Source organism: Amyelois transitella, chromosome 26 (genome assembly GCF_032362555.1).
Source record: "Amyelois transitella isolate CPQ chromosome 26, ilAmyTran1.1, whole genome shotgun sequence".
Classification (NCBI taxonomy): domain Eukaryota; kingdom Metazoa; phylum Arthropoda; class Insecta; order Lepidoptera; family Pyralidae; genus Amyelois; species Amyelois transitella.
The window spans coordinates 2,689,403-2,716,404 of NC_083529.1; the positions used below are offsets into that span (position 1 = coordinate 2,689,403).

At 34.5% G+C, this 27,002-nt stretch overlaps 2 protein-coding genes across 4 annotated transcripts; one reads left to right on the top strand and one right to left on the bottom strand.

Annotated features, from left to right (window-relative positions):
* Positions 1–404: 404 nt before the first annotated feature.
* LOC106138517 (uncharacterized) lies at positions 405–6,186 on the bottom strand. The gene is made up of 2 exons (XM_013339687.2): positions 6,010–6,186; positions 405–4,643 (listed from the first exon to the last, which is right to left on the bottom strand). Exon 2 carries the CDS (start codon positions 4,635–4,637, stop codon positions 1,047–1,049), a length of 3,591 nt encoding a protein of 1,196 aa, XP_013195141.2. The 5' UTR covers positions 4,638–4,643; positions 6,010–6,186; the 3' UTR covers positions 405–1,046.
* Positions 6,187–8,269: 2,083 nt separating this feature from the next.
* Positions 8,270–23,253, top strand: LOC106138511 (uncharacterized). Of its 3 annotated transcripts, none has more exons than XM_060951788.1 (15): positions 8,270–8,944; positions 9,303–9,450; positions 10,077–10,206; positions 10,834–11,009; positions 11,358–11,535; positions 12,260–12,400; positions 13,016–13,135; positions 13,855–13,983; positions 14,504–14,571; positions 15,508–15,588; positions 16,486–16,567; positions 19,374–19,472; positions 19,932–20,038; positions 20,480–20,561; positions 20,894–23,253. In XM_060951788.1, exons 1-15 carry the CDS (start codon positions 8,658–8,660, stop codon positions 21,400–21,402), a joined length of 2,337 nt encoding a protein of 778 aa, XP_060807771.1. In that variant the 5' UTR covers positions 8,270–8,657; the 3' UTR covers positions 21,403–23,253. The 3 variants fall into 3 exon arrangements, with proteins under 3 accessions (XP_060807771.1, XP_060807772.1, XP_060807773.1); XM_060951789.1 differs by having other exon boundaries at positions 20,897–23,253; XM_060951790.1 differs by lacking the exon at positions 15,508–15,588.
* Positions 23,254–27,002: the final 3,749 nt, after the last annotated feature.

The following is a 27,002-nucleotide window of genomic DNA, read 5'->3' on the forward strand; positions in this document are numbered from 1 at the left end:
TATTGTCTTGTTTTATTTTTTCCTTGCGTCTTAATTTGTAAGTAATACAGGGACATCGCTGGCTATAATTCAACTCTTTAAGAACTAAAATATAGGTTAACAATTTTTATACCTACATTTTTGTTGAAAATTGCATTTATATACCTAACTTGTGTCAAAGTTCACTTGACACTTGTACCATTCAGTTTTCATGATGGCACTACTGATATAAATTTTTATCATACTCACACATATATACATATATAATCACGTCCCTTGCGGGGAGACAGAGCCAACAGACCCAAAATGTCAATGTGAATAAGAGAGGCATCCGTGACAATTGCATAGTATTTTGCGAATAAACCATCGCATATACCAATTTGCGACAAAGAGTTGATAATGAAATAAAATTGCATTTGCTCCAAAAATATTTTTATTAAAAATGGAAAAAAGTTTAAATATAAAAAGTATAGGCACCAAACATGCTTCTTAGTAAAATATTTGAGATATGAATAATAATAAAAAATATCTCTATACTGTTTCTATATCACCACCTGGTACATTTCTTATGAACTAAGTTATAACGATGAGGATTTTTTTATTTTTAGTTACTGTTATATACGTAGGTACATAACCTTAAAACTTTTTAGATATAAATCATTACTGAGAAACCCTTAAAATAAATATTTTTAATATTTGTAACAAATTAATGAATATCGAAAAGCTCTTAAAATAGACATTTTATTGTTAATAAAAATAAATGACAACTATGTATCACTAGACTTTTATAAACATCCTTATTTATAAAATAAATACTCTTAATGTGGACGTTTAAGCAAATGTGTAAAGTAAATAAGAAGTAATGAGCTTGAATTATCAAGATAATCCATTACCGCCACCATAATTTTAAATTATACTTGTGTAGAAAAATATACAATAAAAAAGGATCAGAAATACCTAATTCATAGTAACATGCATTAGTCGTATGCTTACAACAGCTTACTAAAACAATATTTTAACAGTATCTGGCTCTTATTTGTTATCTCTTTGTTACAGTATCTTCCTGTTTACCTTAGTCTCCTCCTTTTAACTGTATTTCTATTATATTTATTAAACCAACAATACTGAACTTCTTCGTCATTGAAATGTTCTATATGTTCGACAATCATGGGGAAATTTGGAGCATCAGATTCCAATGGCAATACATATAAAGCTAATAATAATGTCTCTTTTGCATTAATCTCTATAAGACCGCTGGCCACGAGGACATAACGATCCCTCATAATTTCATGCAAGTTTGGGCCAAGGTTGTGATCAATTTTTATAGCAATTATACTGTCTACATTATCCTTTATTATTTCAGCTATAGTGTCATTTGCTGTTATGAAATATGTGTTGCTAATCACATTTTCTTCAACCAACTTAGCCACTTTAAGTCCATACTCACAAATGCTATTCTTTATTACATGCACAATATTCAAATTCCTATTGTTATAATAGCTGGCCTTGATCGATTGTTTCTGTTGCCTTCTTAGTATACTGAGTTTCAAAGACCATAATGACTTATACATTTGCTTCAGAGGAATAAGGTCTATAAGAAACGTTTCCACTGTTTCAAGTATTGGTATCGCGTCTCCGCAACACTTTTCTGTTTCTACGGCAATCAGGTCATCTATAAAAGTCCAGAAAAATTGACGAGCTGTGTGTATGTCATCGTGGATTACATTCCACATGTTGAGACACTTGTGCAATATTGATCTCATTAGATCCAAGTTTAGTTCCAAATAATTGGCATTACTGGCAAAGTAAACGATGTATTTGGCTACAAGCTTCCACTTTGCATTATTCAACGCGTCTAATGCTTCGTTTCCGTACTGGGGACGTAGATGTTTTTGATCTAACATGTACTCCTCATGCTCTTCAGCAATTTCTTTTACGAATTCTGGTTCAACTTTACTAATTGAATTATTAATATTTTCGATGACCTTCGTTTTTATGCGGTAATTTTCAGTATTATTTTCAAAATTGTAGATTCTATGCCAACAAATTTTTATGTACGCGCCCAAAAGATGATTTGGTAATTTATTGCCGTTAACATATCGGTCAAATATTTCAGAATGGTCATCGTCGTTCAATTGCGAAGTAAATTCTTTTAGGAGTTCAAAAAGTTCAGCTTGAGGTCCTTCTTCTTCAATGCAGATTTTGTTAAACAATGAATGATATAACACATACCTTACGGAGATATTCTTTGTATTTCGCCATGTTTTGCGAATAGTTTTCTTCAAATCTTCCAAAGAAAAACACTCGAAGACAAGACGTAATGCGTGTTTTTGCACCGACACCGGAGTATCTATTAATGCAATGACAAATTCTTGGAGTAAATTTTGAGGTAACTTAGCTTGGTATGACTGGAATATTGGCAGGCAATATTTAAGATAATCTCCTTTAATATACTTCAGAACATTCGGGAGAGGCATAGGAGGGCGAGAAAAACACACAGATTTACAAATTGCTTCTTGTACACCTAAGAAAAAGGCATTGATTGTCTCGTTGTTTATCTTCGGATCTGTCGGTTCATATTTATTCATAAAATCGATTTTAGTTTGATTGTCAGCTAATTGGAATATCCCATAAACAATGTTTACGATACCCCGAGGCAGAGTTATTTTTTCCTCCTGCAAAGTGTTCAAGAAAAATTGCAAATATTCTTTGGCGATATCATTTGGAAAGTAAATTTTCAATTTCTTCAAGAAAGTATTTATGTAATTGTCTGACGATTGCTCAGTGAAAACGTCTCTTAGTTCTGAAAGTTTTTCGACAGTTTTGTTAGAATCTTTCTTTAACTCTCGCAACAACATAGCTTCTGTTAAATTCTCTTTGTTTACTCTAAAAAAAGCGCTATATTTGTATAGGTCCCGATTACTGTTCACGAACTCCGTAATTATGGGTGCACAATCCTCTGAAGTTTTCTTGTGATATGCTATATAGTTGACATATCGATCTATGTAAGAATATATATCACCAGGGTCATGATCTGGTTCATTAAATAATGTTGTTATTTTATCAACATAAAGGTTAGTTATATAATCGAAAACTTGTTGTAAGTTTTCTTTGCTAACTCTTTTATACAATATTTCTTTGTCACGTAAATGTCTCAAACCGTGTTCCAATAGAAACTTTTTCAAAACTTCAGGTAAATCTATATTACGAATTATATGGTACATGATTGTCATATACATAATGAGATAATTTTCACATCCATCAATAGTTTTGTAAACTTTCAAATTGTGCAAGACTTTATTAAGTGCCGCCCAGCAACCGATATCGAATTCAAATACGTTGTGTTCTCGAAGTAATGACTCTACGAAGCGTTCTTTAATATTTTGTGGTTCGTTACTATGACGATCATGGTAGTATGTGAGGAGTGAATGAATATGAGATTGATTCCGCGCAGCCTTTATCAGGACTTCAACTACTTCTTTTCTTTCACTGTAATCTGTCTTTTTCATAACAGTAGATTTTATTTCTGGGAATGCTTTTTCATAGCTAACATATTCATACCAAAGGTAATTACGGCCGCTCCCCTTTAGTTCTGTACCCCAATCGATATGGCGTATAGCCCATTCCTCTTTCTCTTTGTCTGTCATAAGAAAAGTGTATCCCAATTCGAAAAACTTTTTGTTCATTTCGAAAATTTCTTCTGGAAATTTATCGTGGAATGTGTTCTTCATGAACATTAATTTGTCATTAGCTGGAATTTTGTTTATGAGATAATCAAATTTTTTGCAGAAATTAATTTCCCAGAATGTTTTGGCTTCAGGAAGAGCACGCAGAGCTTTAGCAATAATTTCTTGGGCACTACTCACACTAATGCGTTTGACAATAACATCTTTGTTTAATCTATCCATATATAGGAGAGGGTGCTCTAGATATCTTCTTTTATGTTTCTTCATTATCTGCTTTGAAATCCTTAAACCGAATCGCTTTCCTTTCCTTTTGTAGTTATCATATATTTCAAACAAGTCTAAATAGTCACCCTGTGAGACTGACATCAAGTATCTCAGATAATATAAAATTTCAGTTCTCGTATATTCGGAAGCTTTGTCTAAAATGCACTTTGCTAAGCCAAATGAATTTCCGACAAAATGTCTGTAAAAAGTTTCTTCTTGATTCATTATACTAACAAAAGATGTATTGATGACTTCGCGTTTGAACGGTTCAGATGTAAATATTAAGAATTTTAATGCAATATTATTTAATCTTGCACTAATACAATATTTGTAAAAGCTTTTACATCGAACCTCATTATTTAGATGCATCGATATAGTAGTAAGTAACTTTCGCTTCATTTTCGCCGACATGGATGGAAAAACACTGTGATGTAGATAATCAACATTGATGTATGATGCATATTCGGTATGATACAACCAAGTACATTTGAGAGCTCTAGAAATGTACAAACTATCACCGCTCTTTAGCATGTCAATGATGAAATTGGCTTTTTTATACCTTGAAGCCACGTCGATTTTGAATAAAATATCTATATCGGTATCATTGGGTTGTTTTTTCAGCTGTTCAAAATCTACCGCAGCTTTGGAGACCTGCTTGTTCAAGTCATGCTGTCGCTTCCCAAGGTTTTCGCCCGTCAACACCACCATTTTGATCTGGAACAAAATATGTTCATAATTTAAGTACTATGAGATGTATTCCGACAATAGGTGCATAATTCGCTACTACTACTTCGCTACACTTATGTTATAATATTTATATATTAAAATAGAAACAGTATAAAAAAACATATTTAATTATCTACCAACAGCGGAATTGGACTCAATCTACCGGAATTGGACTCAAGCTACTGGAGGGTTTAGTGCGAGTTATACTCGATCAAACCCGTCGAGCAAGTAAACACGACTTTGTGTTTTATGATTTGATCAGCGCCACCTGGTGGTAACGTGATGGCACTAATGCAATTCCATAGAAATTCGTGATTACTTGCTCAACGTGCTTGATTGAGTGAAACTCGCACTAACCCCTCCGTTGTTAAGACTGCAGAGAAAGAAATCTTCTGACGTAGCATGCCCCGTCTTGAAGTAATACCTTCTGCATATAACGAGTGCGTCTTTAGATGTTGATCGAAACTATGCTATTAAACCATTGGCAGATACAACTATCGGGACAATGATCGCAGAATCCTCATCCCACATGGCAGTAACCACGTGAGCCAAGTCAAGGTATTTTGTCAATTTGTCGTTCTAGGCTTTCACAAGGTTCTCGTTATGTGGTATGGTGATGTCCACAGGTACTGCCTGGCGCTTTGATAGGTCTATCAATACAATGTCAGAGTTGTTAGCAGTATAACAGTCCTGTCCATAATGATAAGATCGATCCTAATAGAGTGTGGGGCATGATACCATTTTGACCAAAACTTGTACAACCCATCCGGCCTAGTGCTTTTCCAGTTCTGGGTCGAGCGATCCCACAACTAATGCCTTCAGGCTAATAGTCACCGCGCTCATGAGTTTTATAGTCTCACATTCACATTCAACAATATCATCCAATCAACATTGGTGTGTCCTGCTAGCATTGACCAGATATTACACCAGAAGTTATTCACAGTCCTGGCATACGCCATTTGCACAATAGACATATCTTGCTTGGTTCTCTCCCTAATCAGTTTACCTTTTTTTGGTCACTTTGAAAAGGATACAGGTTTTTTCGGTATGAAAGGTATCCTGTGTCCTTCTCTAGACTCTTAATTAAACGTGAAATTTTAAGAAGATTGATACCCCCAGTTTTCTAAAGATTTAGGATTAACATTAAAAGAAGGGACAACATTACCATTTTGCAAAATCTGTGACAAAATCTGTGCTCTGATTGACTTTCAGTGGTATTCCTAAATACTTACTAGTAATTTAAAACTAGGAATTAATTTTGTAGTTCATTTCTATTTCATAGTGGGTAGATGAGTCAGACGATATTATGTAGGTACCTAAAGGCTATGCTTTGGAAACCAATAAAAATTCTTACCAACTGTTCTGTGATCCAGCCACTTGATTACCTGCGATATTAGACAGATGGACTCGTTAATGGAATTAAAATATAGAGCCGGACTGAAATTCAAAGGTATCGCGGACGGGTTTTGTTTAGAAACAGCTAGGTACCAACATAAACTATATAGTATAGGTAGAATGAAAGTTTGTTGTCAATTTTGACAATAGTGATAACAATATATTTTTTTTATGTTGGATGTGAACGACGTGACCTGATGTATCATGAAACTCTAAGATGAAACTTTACACACACGCACTAAAACGTGATGAGGCCAGGTTGCCAAAATTAAGACTCACGTCATGTATCATAACTGGGTATGTAAGTGTTGTAATAATAATGCAAAACCAAATGTATTGGTTTTATTCTAGTTAAAACACAACTATGACAGTAACAATAAAGACAAGATTATTTTTAAAATATCATAGATAACATGTCAAACTTAGTTGAGAGTACGCAAGCAGAGAGTTCGTCCGTAGCGTGCGATGTTAGAAAAGGGTTGTTGAATAAGGTCTCCGAAGCGGCTTCGGATCTTGGCTGCAAAACAGACAAGGTGGTGCGATGCGTGTAAGTACGTGAGGCGAAAAATAATATCACGACACTGACATAATTTTTCAATTTTACTTTTAATCTTCTCTTAGGAGTAAATCGTTAATTTTTATATAATCCATTCAAATAAGTCATGCGTGATTGAACCACAAAAAGCTATTGTTGCTTATGGTTTTACTAACTTCTCATGGTCGTTGTATTACTATGCTATATCTTAGTTACTTCTTTCTGATTTCAAGAAACCATGCTGGTTCTTATTGATCTCAGATATTGATCATAAGTAAGGTCGTTTGTTTAAAAATGCGTAAAATGTTGCATGTTTGGACGCATGGTATAGTATAGTTAATTGAGACACTACTTCCATAAAATGTTCGAATGTTATTCCGTGCTTAATATCCATATTAATATTTCAATTTAAAACACTCTTTTGTTCTGCTCTCTCTCTTATGCTGGAATACATTTCTAAATTAGATCCACTACTGCCTTGCTTTACGCTTTATTAAAATGTTATTTTTACAATTTCTTTTCTAATTGCTTGTTTGGCTTTTGATTTTGTCCCCATATTTCAGGAGTCATAGTGTCGATTATCATTTTTTGGTGACTAATATGTTCAAGGCAGTCCTAGATAATGATAATAAAAAGGCAGTCCTTGAACATATTAGTCACAGTTGAAAGGTATAAGGATGGTAACTTTCGAAAGCTGGACTTATAAGAATGAGAAATTACAATATTTTTATTATTAATTAAAAAGTACAATTCATTCACACATTCGCGTCTATAATTCTTACAGGATACACAGAGCCGTTAGCCTTGAAAATACTGAAAGGCCTCGTTTAGCTGTATGGCTAAATGATGGAAAGTGTGAAAATCAAACCAAGCAATTTTGTTCCTTATGCACTTACATTTCTTCGTAAATAATTGCTCGTTTAATATTATTTTGAATTAAATGCAGAATAACAAGCATACAGGGTCCAATCTGGTTACGGCATACCTTGATCAGCATTCATCATTTAAGAAAGTACGTTAAAAGCTTATGGAGGCCACGGACACAAACACTTCAAAACGTTTAAAAAAAATTACTTACTTGTAAATACATACCTACACATGTATTTGCGCCTTTAGAGGCTTTCTATATATGTGGCAGAAGGCCACCGGCCTTTGAACTGGATGCTTGGAGTGCTGACGGCCAGTGGAGACTGCGCTAATGTATCAATGGCAGTTGCATCCCACACTAGTGGCCGTTCCATCCTCCGTGGCACCAAAGTTATTCCTGGTCATTTTCTAAAAAGAAAGTTACAAAAATTTTCATATTATTGGATACTATCGAATTTCTAAAATTACCTATCGTTAATTTATCAGCTGTAAATTTGAATTTAATGCGGAACAAAAAGCAACAAGGCGCATAGGTATAATCAAAACCGATTTGATCGTTACACTCTCTGACGGAACATCTATTTATTTTATGCACAATACAATCCAAAGATTCGACGTGGTTCCGGAAATTAGATTGAAAATATATTTTATGCAATTTTTATAATTCGAAACTTACGCCGCGCCGGCACAGATTTCGTATACCTTTACTTTTCTTCTCTCTTCGTATTTTACTGATTTAGGGAAATAAAAAACTTATAGGGAACTTTTGAATATAAGTTGGTAGCATTTAAAATGCTGCTGTCAAGCTGCGATCGGTCCTGCCTGCTGTCTGTCTTTCCAATAGAAAATGGCGCTTGTTGTCTATTGAACTAAACTTTCTGAAATTCTTATTGCATTCGACAAGTGTGGTTAGAGAATTTAATGTTATATCTATAAAACGTGTTTCGAAGGTTTGTTCGTTGACGTAGGTTTATTTCAGCTCATATTATTACAGAAAAATGGTGTAATACTGTTTTGTATGAACTGCATTGAGAGCGCGGTAGCCGGACGCATTCTGTTCGGCCAACAAATTATGTTTATACATATTAGGGCCATATGTTACGATTATTGAAGATATTACTCTTGTAAAACATTTTTATGCTAATAAAACTTTGAATTTGATGCTCTGAAAAACCCTTCTTGGGTTAGTTGTAAGTTTAACAACAATGGGTGAAACTGAAGAATTTAATACATTGGCGTTTGAAAAGAAGTTGATGCAGCTGAAGGATACTCAGGAGAGTATCCAAGGGCTGTCTTCGTGGTGTCTGAAGCAGCGGGTACACCACAAGAAAATAGTTTCTAGTTGGTTAAATGTGCTCAAAAGAGTGAAGGTGGAACAGCGGCTGGTTTTGTTTTATTTGGCCAATGATGTGATACAGTACAGTAAGAGGAAGAACTACGAGTTTGTAGAGAGTTGGGGACTAAATTTACAGAAAGCGACTCCCCTTGTGAGGTTAGTTATAATATCAATAATTGATTGCTGTTTGTTTATGTTAGGTATATATCTTCAGTTTTATTCAGTGATTTTTTCTGTTTTTCTTTTTCTTTTGGTGCAATAAAGAGCTTATCTATCTTTATAAATATGTAAATTAGAAATTTTCATAAGTGAAGCTTTGAATTTGTCTTGATTTGCACATATTTTATAAATAAATTGTGACAAATAATATATAAGTAAGGATAATTTGTAATTAAAAAGAAAATGATTGATAATATAAAATTTTGTATGTCGAACTTTATGCTTGATATGACTATACTAGACCAGTAAAAATGATTTAATTTGATTAGAAAGTACATTGTTGTTATTGTTGCAGAGATGAGAAGGTTCGAACAAAGATAATGCGTATCTTCAAAATTTGGGAGCAAAGAGCTGTGTATGATGAGGAATTTTTGTCTGATCTCACTGGGCTACTCAGTGCTGGAGCTATGAAGAAGACTGATGATGAATCCTCGGACTTTCAAGTAAGACATTCATTCAACTTATAAATATTATCATATCCATCCCATCATCTCTAAAAGAGTTGATTAAGTAATAGGCTAATAAACTTGGTTCTTCTTTTAGGTGATGGGCTAGCAGGCTGTCACTATAAGAATATAAATTTTTCTAAACAAAACCTCTTCTAATAGTTAGCTTAACATGGTTTTTCAGTTCAATATTGTTGGCTCTGTCTACCCCTAAGAGATATAGATGCGATTATATGTATGTATGTATTATCAAGTAACCTAACCAAGTTTTATTTTTACCTAAATAAAAGTGATATCTGAATTCTATAAAAAAATATACAAAAAATAGTTTACCACAGAATATTTATTCCACAAGGAATACCCCAGATGCATTGGTATGATGATATCAAATGAATAGCTAGCATGAAGTGAATGGAAACAGCTTTAGATCAAAAGAGATGGATGAAACTGAAGGAGGTCTACAAAAAAGTGGTTGAAAATGGTTAAAGAATAAAAGACATTTATTACATTCGTTTTTATTATATCATCAAGCCAAAAAGCTGAAGGTGGCCTATCAGTCACTTCAAGTCTGTTGGCTCTGTCTACCCCGCAAGACATGAATATATGAATTTTTATTATTACAGCCGCAACAACTGGTAAACAAAATTAAGCAGTGCACGGTTTTGGAGGCGGACACTGATCTGAGACTGAAATACATACACGACAACCATCTACAGTTGTCTGACCCCGAGGCATTGTGTGCTACTTTAAAAGGTAACTTGATACATAATACTGATAAAATTATATAAATAAGGTTGTATAAAAAAAATTAATAAATAAAAAAAAGGTTTTGGTAGTCCAATATTTAAGTTGAGTGTATGTAACCAAGATTTAAAAAGCATGATGCACAGGTTTTTGTGGTACTATGTACTATGTACCAAAGACTTCTAATTGTTGAGTTTGTATCTCGTAACTCAAGTCTCAAACTTATTTCTCTCTGTGTAATCTGTCTCTTATATATTAATATTTTTATATATTTGTAAACATTAGTTTGATGCTCTTTTGATGAGGGTAAACTCCATAAAGAAACATGCAAATACAGGCAACTGAATGTTCAACCGTTTATAATGTACTTTAGGAGACTGGCAGAGGTTATTGAGATCAGGCAGAAAAACCTTACTCAATCCATGAGTTTATTGTAGTCACAAACAGACAACTGAAATTCAAATAGTGACAGGTTACTAGCCCATCGCCAACAACAAGACCTTAGTCGCCCTTGGAATAGAAAAGAGATGTGGTCCTATTTTAAAGTGCTTCACAGATTGACATCTCAGTTTTCCCTTTCCTAAAGGTTCCATTCATCAGACCAAGACAACATCAAATGAAATGTTTAACTTTCAGAAAAAAGTAATAAGGAAGAAGTGGAGAAAGAGTTGAACGAAGGCATAGCATGCGTGGAGAAGTACACACAAGCACTGCAAAGAGAGATTGTCGCGAGAGAAGCATTGCTAGCGTTGCTGAGTGCGGCAGACCAATATTATCAGACTCAGAGGGGGGAAGTCAAAGTGGTTGCTTATGTGAGTATACCTAGTTTGCAATATTATGGTCATTTAATAATTATTGTATATATGTTTACGTCATTAGAAAATAATAAGAGCCGCAAGTTTAAAGCTTCAGGATTTTAAAGGAGAATGAGAAAAAAAGGGGAAAAATCGTTAAATAAATCTTTCAAATTGAGAACCTCCTCCTTTTTATGAAGTCGTTTAATAATAGTTTGACATAATTACATGCATACATACAAATACATAAAATCACGTCTCTATCCCTTACGTGGTAGATAGAGTTAATATTATAGAATCGAGTGAATTATAACTTTTAATAAAATAAAACAAATACAGTACAAACTCCATTATCTAACATTACAGGCATATAAAAATTTCGGCGCTCGAGTGCGCGTGCTCAAACGCAAACTGGACGAGTTGATACCGAGCTTGCCGCGCGGAGCCCCGTCCCCCCCGCAGCGCGACGAGGACGTGCCGTCGCCCGGGCCCGACGAGGACATTGACCTGCCCGCGCCCGACACACACGACGGCGATGATGACAGTCAGTACATTGATATATATTTTTATATATTTATTTATTTACGCCAATAATTCAACAGTAGTATTACACCGTGCCGTGTGGTTCCCGGCACCATTACAAAAAAGAATAGGACCACTCCATCTCTTTCCCACGGATGTCGTAAAAGGCGACTAAGGGATGGGCTTATAAACTTGGGATTCCTCTTTTAGGCGATGGGCTAGCAACCTGTCACTATTTGAATCTCAATTCTATCACTAAGCCAAACAGCTGAGCGTGGCCTATCAGTCTTTTCAAGACTGGTTGCTCTGTCTACGCTAGGGATATAGACGTGATCATATGTATGTATGTACATATGTATGTAGTAGTACACCTCTTAAAGTATCTGGTAAAGAATTCTTATAGTATAACAAAATATAATCTTGACAGTCTTCATTTTAAATTTAATTCTTCTACACATGCGCTTCGGAAGCGGAAGTAGTTAAAATAAGATTTAATTTTGAAAATAAATCTATTCTATTCCGTTTTAAAGAACTATAGACATATACATTCATGTCGATTATTCCTTTATAGTGCTCTGGTGTGACAGTGAAATGTTGCTAGCCCATCGCTAACAAGAAGGAAGTTTATTAGTTTAAGGAAGTTTGTTAGCCTTTCCCTTAAGAGAAAGGCTAACAAACTTCCTTCTAAACAAACGACTAACCATTTGTTCAAGCTGATTTAAAAAAAAAATTATAATTGCTTTCAGTTGCATACAACATAGACCGCACGTTCAACTCGTCATTGGCAGCGGACGGCTCTCTGTACAATCTGGGATTGTCGTCATTCCTCACTTCAGACAATCCCTTGGCTTTGTTCAACGAGACGGCGGACTCCAACAATGGGAATGGTGAGTTTTGTTAATACATACATATATTCACGTCTATATGTCTTGCGGGACAGACAAATCCAAATTCAAATTTTCAAATTCAAATTTTTTATTTATTATTATAGGATACTTTATATCGCTTAATAATTGTCAAAACTTTTGGTTTCACAACATTGGTTGACGTCAAATAAATTACTTAAAACTAAGTTTACTGCCGCTTCCAAGGCATCAGTGCAGAAGAAGCAGTAACAAACAGAGCCATTCAGCAATTGGCCACGTTCAGCTGTTAGGCTTAATGGTAGAATTCAAATAGATTCAAATAGTGACAGGTTGCTAGCCCATCGCCTAAAAGAATCCCAAGATTATAAGATTTGTTAATTGTTCTCGTAAAATAAATATTTGTTATGCAATCATTAACTTCACTCGCCACTAGCCAAATACAGCAATGTAGGTTCTTTATGTGGTCTATGGGTGCACTTAGAATGCATTCTCCGAAATTCCCGTGGGAACGGAAATTATGGTTATTTTTCGTTTAACGCGGGTGTTCTCTAGTAGGTTTATAAAGTCTTAAAATTATATATTCCAATTTTAAATGTTCGCAGACAGTTCTTAATTTTTTTTTCCTTTGTTTTGCAGCTAACAAAATAGAAGTGATAAACTCGAGGCCTTCAGAGAAACAAGACTTCAACATTAATGAGTTCCTAAAGACTCTAATACCAAATGACAGTAACACAGTGAACTCTGATAATAATTCTGGTAAGTTTAGTATGTATCTGAATTCTATTTATATTATAATTTTTTTTTTATTTAATTTATCAAATACAACACTAACTAACATACGTTAAGCTATATGACTGATAGAATTGAAATTTAAATGTCGCCTACAAGAAGAATCCAAAGTTTATAAGCCATTTATTTAGTCTGCTTTTACGACATCTGTGGATGGGAAAGTTATGGAGAGGCATAAAATGGAGTGCAATGGCTTTTCTAATCCTATTCTAAAGTGCTCCTCTTTTCATGCCTGATTTCATTAAAATCATTATAAAAATACTAATCCTTTTTACGCTTATATGATTATGGATATATAATTTATTGTTTGCTACAAATGTAATTTTTTCTTTCACGAAATTGGTTTCGAGACAAAAACTAAATCTACACACATATTGTCACGTCTATATCCCTTGCGGGGTAGACAGAGCCAACAGTTTTAAAAAGACTGAATGGCCACGTTCAGCTATTTAGCTTTATGATAGAATTGAGATTCAAAAAGTGACAGGTTGCTAGCCCATGGCCTAAAAAAAAGAATCCCAATTTTGCAAGCCTATCCCTTAGTCGCCTTTTACGACATCCATGGAAAAGAGATGGAGTGGTCCTATTCTTTTTCATAGGTGCCGGGAACCACACGGCACTATATCTATATAAAAATATTATTTGAAATATTAAAAATCTTGAAAAAAATATTTTTTTCTTTCCAGTAACCAGTGGTACAATGTCCCAAAAGTCCCAAGACGCCTTGCCCGGGTTGGACCTGCTCACTCCGGACAGCACGGGGAATCCCCCACCTCCCACGTCCTTCTATGGCACTATGGCGGACGCTGTTATTGGTGAGAATTTATATACTTGCATATATCACGTCTGTTTCCTTTACGCGGTAGATAGAGCCAGTACTCTTGAAGATACGTATGTTTGGCGAGGATGCCTAAATAAGAATTTATCAGTCTCGATGAGAATAAAATGGCAACATGGGAAGTGAAAGTATATGTATCTTGCTTGATCAAATCAACTCTCAAATTTAATAACAATAAGAAAACCAATGTGTCTTATTTTCTTTCTCTTTCTATCACTTCGAATTAGAAAGAGAGAGATGATAGGATATTGCGTATCTATATACGCAAACGTGATAGGAGTACTCAAAATCTACGAGCTTTCATGAAAAAAGTATACATAGATTGTGGTAAGTAGAAAGATGTAGTCTCGAACTATTCCTCGAGAAAAGATGTCTGATTTTATGTATATGTGTATGAATATGGTCAGTATTGATAAAATTTAGTACCGAAATTATACACAATCTTAGTTGAGAATTTTAGAGGTGATTATATGTATGTATGTTTTTTTTTGTTTCAGTCGACGAGCCAGATCCTCCGTACCTTCCAGAAAATACCGGCCCTTGGAATAGTAGTACTTGGATGCCGGTAAGTTTGTTTTTGTTTTGTCGTAGGGTTTCTCAAAGTGGGGTTACGCCATTGAATGAAAGAAAGAAAAATATTTTATGCGATATCACAAACTTGAGTATACTAAGTAACAGGATTTTACAATTTGGGCGTATTTGTTAATGTCAAAAAGGCATAATGTTGCGGTGGCAACCACAACGCCGGTCTTTCGAGGACACCTTTTTAAAAAATTAAATTTATATACTTAGTAGTCTAAAACAAAAAGATAGAACAAGCACACTAGGGAGGCGCTACACTGTGACTACTTAATCACTACATAGTATAAAACAAAGTCGCTATTTTAGTCTGTTTGTCTGTATGCTTAAATCTTTAAAATTACGCAACGGATTTTGATGCGGTTTTTTGTAGCAGGTAGAGTGATTCAAGAGGAAGGTTTTTATGCATAATTTTTTCTGAATTTTGCACCCGTGCGAAGCCGGGGCGGGTCGCTAGTGCAATATAATTTACAAGGTTTAAATAATTAAACGACGTGCCATTCGACGGCAGGGGGTCGCGACAAGATTTATGTAATGGTACTTTGATAACTGGCACACTGGCGACTGAAGTATAGTGTGTAGTTCATTACTTAGTAGGGGGTTCGCCGTTACTTGGAAATTTTAACAGGCGCGCGTGTAGCTGAAACTTTGAGAAACCCTGTTTTATCGCATGGTGAGTCAAGATAGCAGGATAGGGATGTTGACAAAGTAAAAAAATACAAAATTGTTGATAAATAATAGAACCAAAAAAAAGTTATTGAAAAAATGCTGCAGCGCAAAGTTACGTATGAAATTTGATAAGCTGGAGACCTAGAATAGGATTGATTGTTACGCTATGATGAGGTGTCCACGCGCACGAAGTCGCGGGCGGCCTGAATGAATGAAATGAATGAAGATTTAGAGTTAGTGTGTGTCCCGGCAGCGCGCGGCGCCGCTGGCCGACACGCCGGAGTCGCCGCCGCGCGCGCCGCCGCCGCTCACGGTCACACGCACATACACACAGGTATGTACTCGTATAATATATTTACTAGACTTTTTGGAGCGATTTGTAATAATGCGAGAAATAAATATTGCATTATTTTAACAAAATCCGTCTCCGAAAATTAGGTTTTTTTATGCAGCTGTCACGTGACTAAAAACGACCGTGATTGGCTATTTCTATTATGACGTGAAACACCAACATGCTCTGTATTTATGCGAAATCTACGTCACTGCATTCGTTTTTTTAATAAAATAGCTAAAAAAAAACAGAAAAGTATTTTTTTAAGGCTCCTTATAAACAAATAAATACCCCAAGATAGTTTTTAGAACTTTGTCAAGTATCCTATTTTATATTGTATAAGATATTAGGTCCTTACATATGAAATTGGCGTTTTGCTGTACTGGCCACTTTAATCACAAATTTCTCCTCTTTGGTGAGGAATTCGAAATTCAAATTTACTGCTATTTACACATGTATTTGTGTTTCGTTCACCGTCTTTCATGTATATACACAGTGATAGATTTTTGTAAATGTCTTAAACTGTTCTCTGACGGTCGTTTGACCTATGAAGCGTTCGTCAATACAATCTTTCCTCTTCTGGCGTTGAGTCAACAGGACTTTTTATCTTCGAACCATTTGTCGTAAGATCGTACCTACATACTTTTGTGTCGACGAATCCTTCAAATATGAAAAGTCCTATTGCTGAATATCCCTCTCTCTCTCTCTCTCTCTCTCTCATCTCTGCGTGTTCCCGGTTGCATCCTCCACAGAATTGTTTCGGTCCGGTCGGGGTCCGCTTTCCGACTTTTCTCTCTCCACTATTCTATTGCTGAATGTCCCGATGACGAATTATTTTGGCGCTGAATCATCTGCTCTTGCTTTATTATTTATAGAATTAAAAAAAAATGTTTTGTACAGAAATTACCACCACCTTCGGACGTGGACCAACGCGGCATTCTACCGCCGCCACCGCCGCCGCCCGTGCTGCCGATGTTGGGACGTAAGTTATATTATTTATTTATTTATTATTATATAAAAATACAAAATATATAATAAAATGCCACGTTTTATTTTTAGTTATTTGGTTTTTCAAACGTTGTTAGAAACAAAAAGGAAATATACATACGGTGGTTTAAAACGCCATCGAAATTCTCGCAATAACTGTTATAAGGGATTGAGACGAAAGTTCCCAGTTCCTGCAAGAATTTTGGGAAATTCTCTCTTGTTTTTTCTCTAGACTTTGGGCTGTTTGTTGATATGCCCGTTAATCAGTGTTTTGTATATTTAGTTCTCTTTAAAATATTAAGATAACATTTGTATAAGTACATAAGTTTGAAAGAATACAATGAGAATGAAATGAAGAATAAAAATGATATTTACCTATTTATTGATATGTTCAAAAGAGCAACCAATGTTACCTGTGGAAGGACATACACGTATGTACTTTTTGGCGCGATTATTATTTCATCTCTTTCATTCAGTACTTCTCTCTCCCACTCTCATTAAATAATACATCATCTTACAATAAGTAAAATAAAAATAAATACATATATACGGGTCAAATTACACAGATTGAGTTAGCCTTGAAGTAAGTTCGAAACTTGTGTTACAAGATACTAACTCAATAATACTATATTTTATAATGAATACTTATATAGATAAACATCTAAGACCCAGGACAATTAGAGAAAGTTCGTTTCTCATATATATGCGGGTCAAATTGCACAGATTGAGTTAGCCTCGAAGTAAGTTCGAAACTTGTGTTACAAGATACTAACTCAATAATACTATATTTTATAATGAATACTTATATAGATAAACATCTAAGACCCAGGACAATTAGAGAAAGTTCGTTTCTCATATATGTGTCGCTTAACTTCAAAGTCGGATAAATCCACTCTACACTTTTAGAAGATATTCAGAAAACAGTGATAATAATATACACACTTTGATTTCTAAGGCAGTTTTTATTTTAAAATGGCAACAATAGTTAATAAAACCGTCCCTTTCATCAATTAGAATAATTTATCAATTCGTCTTTGCAAAGATTTAATTTTAAGATTGGATCTACACATATTTGATATAATGGAATGCATTTTATCCATCTTTGAAAAAACTTATGATGGATTTATATTATTTTGATTTAACCTGTCTGGATTTAACTAGATTTAAAAAAATACGACCCGAGCTAGGGATGTGCTCTATGTGCTCATGACGATATCACGGTAAATTATCAAGGGTCAAAGGTGTTAGCTAACTGAATAGAAAGAAAAATAACATAACTAGGACAAACCATTTTTTTAAAATTAATATAAGGTGTGACAAAATTTATTAAAAACGAAGTTTTTTTTTATTAAAAGAGTGAGTAACAAAATAAATTATTTTAAACAAAACTTAATACTTCTTCTGAGTCATCTCCTGCAATCTCTTCTTCGAGCGTTGGTCGCCCTATCACATTTTCACTGTTGAGCATATTTTTATAACTAAAAAAACTAACTAACTAACTGCGGCCACGAAGCCCAATCTTGTTCAAGTGAGTTTTCAGCAATTTGCGAACATCAGTGAATTTTGCTTCATTAATCGGAACTCCAATTGGCAGATTCTCTGGACAATAACTTATACAGATAGTCCTGTATACCTACTAAAAGATCGGAGAGGTCGTATGTAAAACAAAACTTGTTTCATATTTCGTCACATCCAAATTTAATTATTCTGTAATAGAAGAATAACACAATAGTAACTGTAGGTAATTGAGTCGATAATGGCTAGCCACATCACTAGCGCTGTCTGAAGATTTCAAATAACGCTTGCATACGTATTACAAATTTACCGAATTTTCGCTCGTTCCTCTTTCTTACGGCGAGTTTTTATATTAGGCCGTTTACGGGCATTACTGGGTGACACAATTTTAATAGAATTATCCATGGAAACGAAGTAATTACCCAAAATAAATAATAAAACACGGGAGCGCAAGTTGTTAAAAGTCGTAAACTTTACGCCAATTGTCGGACATATTAGATAAAAGCAATGCGTTGATTGGTCGTCATGGATATACCATCATTTGAAAAAAAATGGACAGTGGATATATCTGGCTTTCATAAAATGATATGACTTTGACTCTTAATTTCTCACAAACTATGTGGATTTATACACAACTGACAAAATAGATTCAAAGCTTGTGTTTTTTTCTTTTTAACGATACCAAAATCTTAAAAATCTATGAAGAAGGATTTATCCAAGTTTGAAGTTATGCGACACATATATGCGGGTCAAATTGCACAGATTGAGTTAGCCTCGAAGTAAGTTCGAAACTTGTGTTACAAAATACTAACTCAATAATACTATATTTTATAATAAATACTTATATAGATAAACATTTCATACCCAGGACAATTAGCAAATAAATACAGCACAAACTATGGCCATAGTTGCAAAAAAATATCTCCTGCTTACGAATTAGATTATCACTAGAATATTACTACTTATTTATTTAGGTGCCATTTATTTCAATAGAAATCTCTTCCAGTAGACCCGTGAGAGGAGAGATGAATATTGGAGCAGTATGGCGTGTGCATAAATATCGTTTAACATATTTAACTACTTAATCCTAGTACTACTACTACTACTACTTAATAAGTTTAGAACTATTAGAATATCCAGATAATATATATCTTGTTTTTTTAATTTTTTGGGCTAAGTGTTAGTTGTTGGTTAAAATAAAGTTATGTTTTTTTTATTTTATTTTTCGACCTTACATTATACGTACGGCGTATTTACACTCTTTAGCTCATTGGGTATGATTACAGATATGGAAGATGTGGATCACAGGTTCTTACCCAGCGTTCCCCCGCCCGTGCCGCCGCCCATCAACCCAGCTCTCAACAGACATCCAGCTCCTCAACAAGGTTAGTGTCACGTCTTTATCTCGTACGGGGTAGACAATGCTACTGTAATGTAGAATTAATACTGTAATGTAATGCTAGCCAATCGCTCAATAAGAACATTCTATATTTTTAAACAAAAACCGTTGTAGTTCTGTTTGTGGCATAAAAGTAAAACAGAACATGAAATTAGGGAAGCCAGGAATTGATAAAAAGAATGCGTTCTTTTTTTAACTGCACTTTTAACTGACACTTAACCTACAAATACAGTGTCATCGTGTACCAATGTTGAGCTAAAACGTCCCGTTTGTTCTTCCATAACTTAGCATACAGGGTGTAAAGGGTTACAATCCGCACAGTATCGAACCAGCCCATGAAACTGTACACCCTGTATATCAGTGCTTTTGACATTTTTGTTTAAATCTAAATGGTGTAAACAAAAACGTATCAGTTTATTGTCAAAATCCTTTTTGTATGTTTCAGATGTAGATCATAGGAATTTAATATCTTTAACGCACCAGTTGCCTCCGCCGAGACAGGTCCATCCAACACCTAGACCTATGGGCCCGCCTCCTATTAATTTAGATCAAGTAAGTTTAACTTTTGCAGTTTTGTGATTCACTTTTCATTCACACACCCATTCACTTTTTATTACATACATACATTAAATCACGACTCTTTCCCGGACGTGTAGGTAGAGACTACATCTCTCCACTTGCCACGATCACTGCATACTTCTTTCGTTTCATTCACCTGCATCATTCTCTTCATGCAATCATCAGCATCAATGCATCAGCTCATCGATTTAGCGTACTCGTGACCTCATCTCCGGCCAGGACAATTCCCTGAATAGAGAAGGAATAATTTAACATTTTCAACACTAAAATCATGCAGTTTATACCAATCTAATAAAAAACTATATTTGAGTACTGACACTTGGCTATGGGAAAATATTATATAGCCAAAAACGTGTAAATGCATTTGGTACATATTTTTAAACAACATAAAACACATTTTTTTATTTGTGACAGGACTACAGAGTACCGCCCACGATTCCACCGAGCGATATAGTGGAGAGTATCGACATGGACTTGTCGGAAGATGAGGACCAACGTGAGTTATTTTTAAACATACTTTTATAATTAGTAAAAAAAATTAGTATAAGTAATTTATTTGACGTCAACCAAGTTGTTAAACCATACGACAATTATTAAGCGATATAATAATATCCTATAATAATGAATAAAAAATTTGGAATTTTTTTTTTTTAATTTTATAAATTCTAGCATTTGTTAGTATTTGTGCCATTTTTTAAGAAAATGGACAGAACGGATAGAAATGTCAAAGTCAAGCGTAGATTTTTGTCTAATTCTTTTTCTACTTAGTATTAGTTATTAATATTTTTTAAAATTAAAATAAGAAAACAATTCATAATTTTATTTCAGAAGGCGTCTACCCCAACCAGAACCCTAACGACAATCGCCGCAACAGTTGCAACAAGGTTTTAGTCGGCGGCGACAACGGAACGACAAACCACAAGGAACCCAACCACAACCTCATACAGATCAACCGAAAATACGACGAGAAACCAGCTTTGAACTCCGCACCCAGTCATCCGCTCCCCAACCCGTTCGAGAACATGCCGCCGGGGTTAAAATTCAATATGCCGTTCCCGGAACGAACCCAATTTGAAGACGACGTGTACGATGAAGACTTGAGAAGCAGAGGGTTAGAAAAAAGCCCAATAAGGGACAAATCTCCAGAATTTGACGAGTACGATGAGTACCCTAATCAAGGCGCCAGACAGTTGAACGAACGAGTGAACCAACGGTTCCCAAGGAATTGGGGTCCAAGGACGTTTCGGCCCCAGTTTGCACCGCAGTTCTGGCCTCGCTCAAATGCCATGAGACCGCCTAATAGATGGGCCGGGCCGAGGCAACCAAGGTTTTATTGATCTGTGATAGTGCGTAACAGTGTCAGATTTTGGAGTTGAAATTGTGACGTGTGAATTATTTCTCGGACCGTAAATAGAAGTGGTGAAAATCCTTGAAATTGTGAATATTGCAAAAACCATTCATGATTTTTTTTTGTGAGTGTTTCGGAAATCGAGTAGGTAATATAAATTGTATGTAACAGGATATGTAGCAAGATTAACGGATATAACGCAAGTTTTGTGATTAATGATCGGATTTGCAAAGATTATACACATTAAGTAACAAATGTAAAAAATGGTAGCTCCTGTTAACGCCTCTTAAAAATATGCTACCATACAAGAAAAATTAATAATAATTTTTAAAATCTATCAGTTTCCCATAGTATGATGGCAGGCCTCTACGGCATAAGGGTAGTGTGCTTGACTGTGACACCAGAGGTCCCCCGGGTGCGAATCCCGGCCAGGGCATGATGAGAAACGATTTTTTTCCGATTGGTTCTAAAATGTTTATCTTCTATATAAGTATTAAATATAAAATATAGTATTGTTGAGTTAGTATCTCTCAACACAAGTCTGGAACTTACTTAGAGGCTGACTCGAGCTGTGTAATTTGTTCCATACATATTTTATAATTTATTTACACAAATTACCTCATGGAAAACTGATAGACTTTTTAAAATCTACTGCAACATCTGTTGAGAAGACGTATAACAGAATGTATAAAAGGTTGTACGCTTTAGAAGCCAATGAACTCATCAGTTTGAATATTTCTTTTTGTTTATAGGCAAAATAGATAAACATGTTACACCTATGTAACAGTTTAAATTTAGCAATAGTTGAATATAGCAACGGAAATAGTCTATTGAATTTGATAGAGAAAATGGTTTATGCTTGTCAAATACAGACTGACAGAAAGATTTATCCGTTATGTATGTATAGAATATTGTTTTGTGTGTAATATAGAAAAGTATAGTATAAAGTTTTACTCTTTTTTGAGTTTATATCACGTTGAAAATGCGTAATATGTATGATGTAAAATAAGTATGTATTTTCATACATTTTTCCTTCTAGTCTATAGACGCCCGTTATGGAAACTGACTGTTTTAATTTGTTATAAATTATGATATTTTATAAATGAAATAATATATAAATAGAGCATTGACTTGGCCGTGACACTGGTTTGTGTGATTTGTCATATATTTATGAGGTTCATTCAAATTGATCACAAATGCAGGGTGATTTTGAATTAATACTTTTATTATAGACTTTGCTCATGATTGTAAGTTGTTCAAACCTATCATTTGAATTAATATTTGCACAAATAGAGGGTCAAAACTACGCATTGCTGGAAATTAAAAAAAGAAAATATAATAATTACTTTTTATACCTATGCTTCCATAACTCTAGAATCATGGGAAGACTCCAAAATTAAAAGACTCGAATGAATTCAATGTCAACCTGCATATTAAGGAACTTTTTCTAAAGAATGTATAATGAAATGGAAATAACATAACCTTTCATATTACAAAATCTATATTATATTTAGAAAAAGTAACATCTAATGTTAGACAATTTAAGTGTCCTTGACTGAATTTACTAACAAAATATATACCCAATTTGTATAGATCCTTTGTAAATATCTCATAAGATTTTAAACGAAAATGATAAGTCAACAAAAACATCTTTATCCTTGTCTTACAACTCGGTTGAAGTAAGATAGCGATATTACATTTTTGATTGGCTTACAAATAACTTGTTAAAATAGTCAGTTTTGTAAATTATACTATAGGCACTCGCTTTTGTCCTCAGTTTGACGGTAAATAAATATAAATAGGTTTGCTTCTTGCTTATTCAAATAAAGCTTAACAATGAGGTTGTATTTATTTTGTCTCTGGTAGTGAATAGACAATAGTCCACGCGTGCAATATGATTGAAGATTTTCGAAATTGTTTTATTTAAAATGTTTATTTATTATTTAATTGACACAAGAAAGGTTCTTGTAAGGAACGAGACATGATTTTATGCAGAGAATGCATAAAGTTTTTAATGCCCCTTTTTGGCTTGTTCCCTGATTTTATTCTTCAAAAGGAATATATAAGAACGATCGCATTCAAATCATTATTATCAAACGAAAAATAGTAGTAATAACTTTTTTATTCACAAATACAGTTTTTTGAGATTGCACAAAATAGTTGTCTTGGGTTGCACAATATTTTAAAACAATGATTACCAAACTAGCTAATTACCAGTATTTTGCAAGTATTCGACCGCATTGAAAACCTATTAGGCGGTGACAAACGGAGTTCGTGACAATCTAAAAGATGAAGCTTAATATAGCTAGTTGGCAAATAAGGCACCCGACCACTAAAAGCACAAAATTTCAATAAATTCTTTACTTTCGTGAAAAGATTATCAAATTGTTTTTGGCAGTTACGAAGAATACGGCCCACGCGACAATTAATATCTATCTATTTGCTTTACACTGAACGCATGGAACAATAATTTACAATTCTTTCACTTGTAAAACAAAAATAGAAAAAAGTGCAGTTTAAGAAGTAAACTGTTAAATTCTTTAACCGGCGTTCACTTGAGAAGTTTACGAAAGTGGACTAAACTTGCAGTGATAAAAGTTGGCTTGACAAATCAAAACTACTATCAGACTAGACCAAACATGCCCTGATACTGGTTTGTATATTCACGGGAAAATCTACCAAAGTTTAAATTTTCCATACAGTCACGTCTATATACCTTGCGGTGTAGACAGAGCCAACAGTCGAAACGACTGATAAACCACGTTCAGCTGTTTAGCTTAATGACAGAATTTAGATTAAACTATGTACCGTTGATTTTGTTCGTATTATCTTTTCGTGCTGCAATATACAGATAGCAGCCGGAAAATAAGTAGACCCTAGAAATTGTCACTTCCGGGTTGCACGGTACCAATTTTTAACCGACTTCAAAAAAAGGAGGAGGTTCTCAATTCGGGCAGTATTTGTTTTTTCATATAAAAAAATCTGCTTAATTTCCATAGAGTAGAATATTGTTCAACATTCATGCCGGGCATTAAACATCTACGTTACTATAGAATTCAGAATATAATAAGACTAGAAGTAGCAAGTACTTGTGAACTCAACAACGTTCAACTGATGTTTGTGACACCATAACGTTTTCATTTAACACAATTCTGAGATTAATTTGACAGTAAAGTGCGCAGAAATCTGTGAAAAAGTCCGACGACACATCCTGTTTAAAGCGTCAAGTAAAATATTTTATTTATATTATTCCGATTTCTATGCGTTTAACCTACATTTAATACAATATTGAAGTCTGTTTTTAATGAGCAATCATAGCAACGGCTAGGGCGTATTAAGTATTTTTGTTTTGTCAATGCCACACTGCAGGATTATTGTTTTTTAACACATACATATAATCACGTCTATATCCCTTGTGGGGTAGACAGAGCCAACAGTCTTTGAAAAGAGGCCTTAAATCCGTTAAAACAGGTACAAAAAATATTACTTTGTCCCTAAAGGGATCTTTTACTATCAATGTACGAAATGACGATCTTTTAATCAATTTACTGAATTATTTATTGACTTAAAGAGTTCAACTGCGGTTTAAAAAATTGGTTTCCGGGAGGTAGGTACAGTGGGCTCAAGAGAAACCTGGGTAGCCTCCCGTACACCACTCATTGCGAGATAGTACAATATACCTCGGGCCAATCTTACTACATTGAATTTATTGATTGGTTGAGTTCTGATTATGCGTTTGAACGCGCTGTCCAGATGAGTGTTTTTCTAATTAGGTACCTACCATTTAGTCATAATATCGGAATAATATCAGAATATATGAAGTCTTTAGAACTGGCAATTAGCGGTTGTTTAAAAAAGTTTACATCTCAATAGAATACAAATTTTCGCAAATAGAACTTATATTTGAAGAATAATACCTATTTACTCTATTTAAAAGAATATACTTATACCTACTTAAGTTAAAACTTAAATATAAGAAAACACTATATAATGTACCCAATACAATTAAGAGTCGTTTGTCGTGAACTTAGACTGCGCGAACACTTGTCATGTGTCTGTCACACATGTCTCAAAAACTATTAAACCGATTTTGATACCCAATGAACCCAACAATTAAATTGACAGATAGTTACTACACACGGTTCTGATACTATAATTTTGCGCAGAAAAGTAGTAGACATAAACCGACTGGTCACTAGAATAGAATAGATTTAAAAAAGAATAGATTTATTTTCAAAATTGGATACTAGGTATCACTCATTGACATCTACCACTTCCAAAGCGCATGTGTAAAAGGAGCGGTGGAACAAACTACACTGTAGAGTGAAGTCAGCCCAAGAAAATATGATTTCACAAACTTTCACGCTTGATTTTCACTTAGAAATAAGTGTAGGAAAAAGATATACATTAATGAAATTGAATAATTCCTAATAGAGATATTTATTTTCCGTCAAATTTACGACATAAGCGAGTTTGTATGCCTTTTGTAAATACTGTAAAAAGTTGTTATTGTAAATAATTTATTATCATAATACGATACGACGCCCACGAGCAATAAACAGTCAAGTTGGAGAAATCAACTTGAAGAAATTTATTGTGTTGTTTTTGTCAGTTTTGAATCTGTTAGTTGAGGTTACAAAGGTCACTAAGAGTTTGACTATTTACGATAATAACTACTGTACCGATTTTCGTAAATCCATCCCGCGTAATCACGGGTTGAGTTTTCAAGTTTAATCTTTGAAACTCCCTAAGAGAAATTAAGTGGAATATAAATCTAAAGGTAAAAGATGATACTTTAAAATGTAACCAAAAGAAGAATTATGAAAAAAATAATGCAGCTATTTTAGTATCTTGTTGTATATTGTTGAAACCTATAACAAGATTTCTAGAATAGTGGAACCGTACAATTATCCGAGAATTATTATCCGGAATTCCGAGAATTCGGGCTCTATTGTAGCCAATTGACGCCAATCTCTGGTCGAGCCAATTTGGGAGTTCAAAGTTTGGCAGTTGGCATTGAAGACATGATGATAGTACTCAGGTACCTTATGTTTGTACATCTACTGCCTTACCTATTACGAGTAGTAAGATTCAAATAGATAAGCTTAGTATTGACCCAGAAATATGAAAGGTGACATTGATCTTTTGTTATGCCGTGTGGTTCCCATGGATGTCGTAAAAGGCGACTAAGGGATAGGCTTACCAACTTGTGATTCTTTTTTTAGGCGATGGGTTTGCAACCTGTCACTATTTGAATCTCAATTCTATCATTAAGCCAAATAGCTGAACGTGGCCATTCAGTCTTTTAAAGACTGTTGGCTCTGTCTACCGCGCAAGGGATTTAGACGTGACCATATGTATGTATGATCTATCGTTCGTTCGTTCCGCATAATTCAGGGCACGGCCCTAAAATAACTGATTAAGCAAAGTTATTAGGACGTAACAGTTGTTATCACCTCGAATACACTCCGATGAATACTTAGCCAGAGTTTCCCAAATTCAGAGCTTTGTTCTGGTAACTGGTATTTGTTATTTATTAAAAATAGTTGTTGTTGCTCGCAACTTATGATAGTAGTATGGCATACAGTG

Excerpts from the sequence above, each read along its gene's own strand:
- LOC106138511 (XM_060951788.1), top strand. The coding sequence starts at position 8,658 with ATGGGTGAAACTGAAGAATTTAATACATTGGCGTTTGAAAAGAAGTTG. Across the intron at positions 13,136-13,854 it reads GAACTCTGATAATAATTCTG|TAACCAGTGGTACAATGTCC; the intron begins GTAAGTTTAGTA and ends TTTTCTTTCCAG. Across the intron at positions 20,562-20,893 it reads GTCGGAAGATGAGGACCAAC|AAGGCGTCTACCCCAACCAG; the intron begins GTGAGTTATTTT and ends ATTTTATTTCAG.
- LOC106138517 (XM_013339687.2), bottom strand. The coding sequence starts at position 4,637 with ATGGTGGTGTTGACGGGCGAAAACCTTGGGAAGCGACAGCATGACTTG.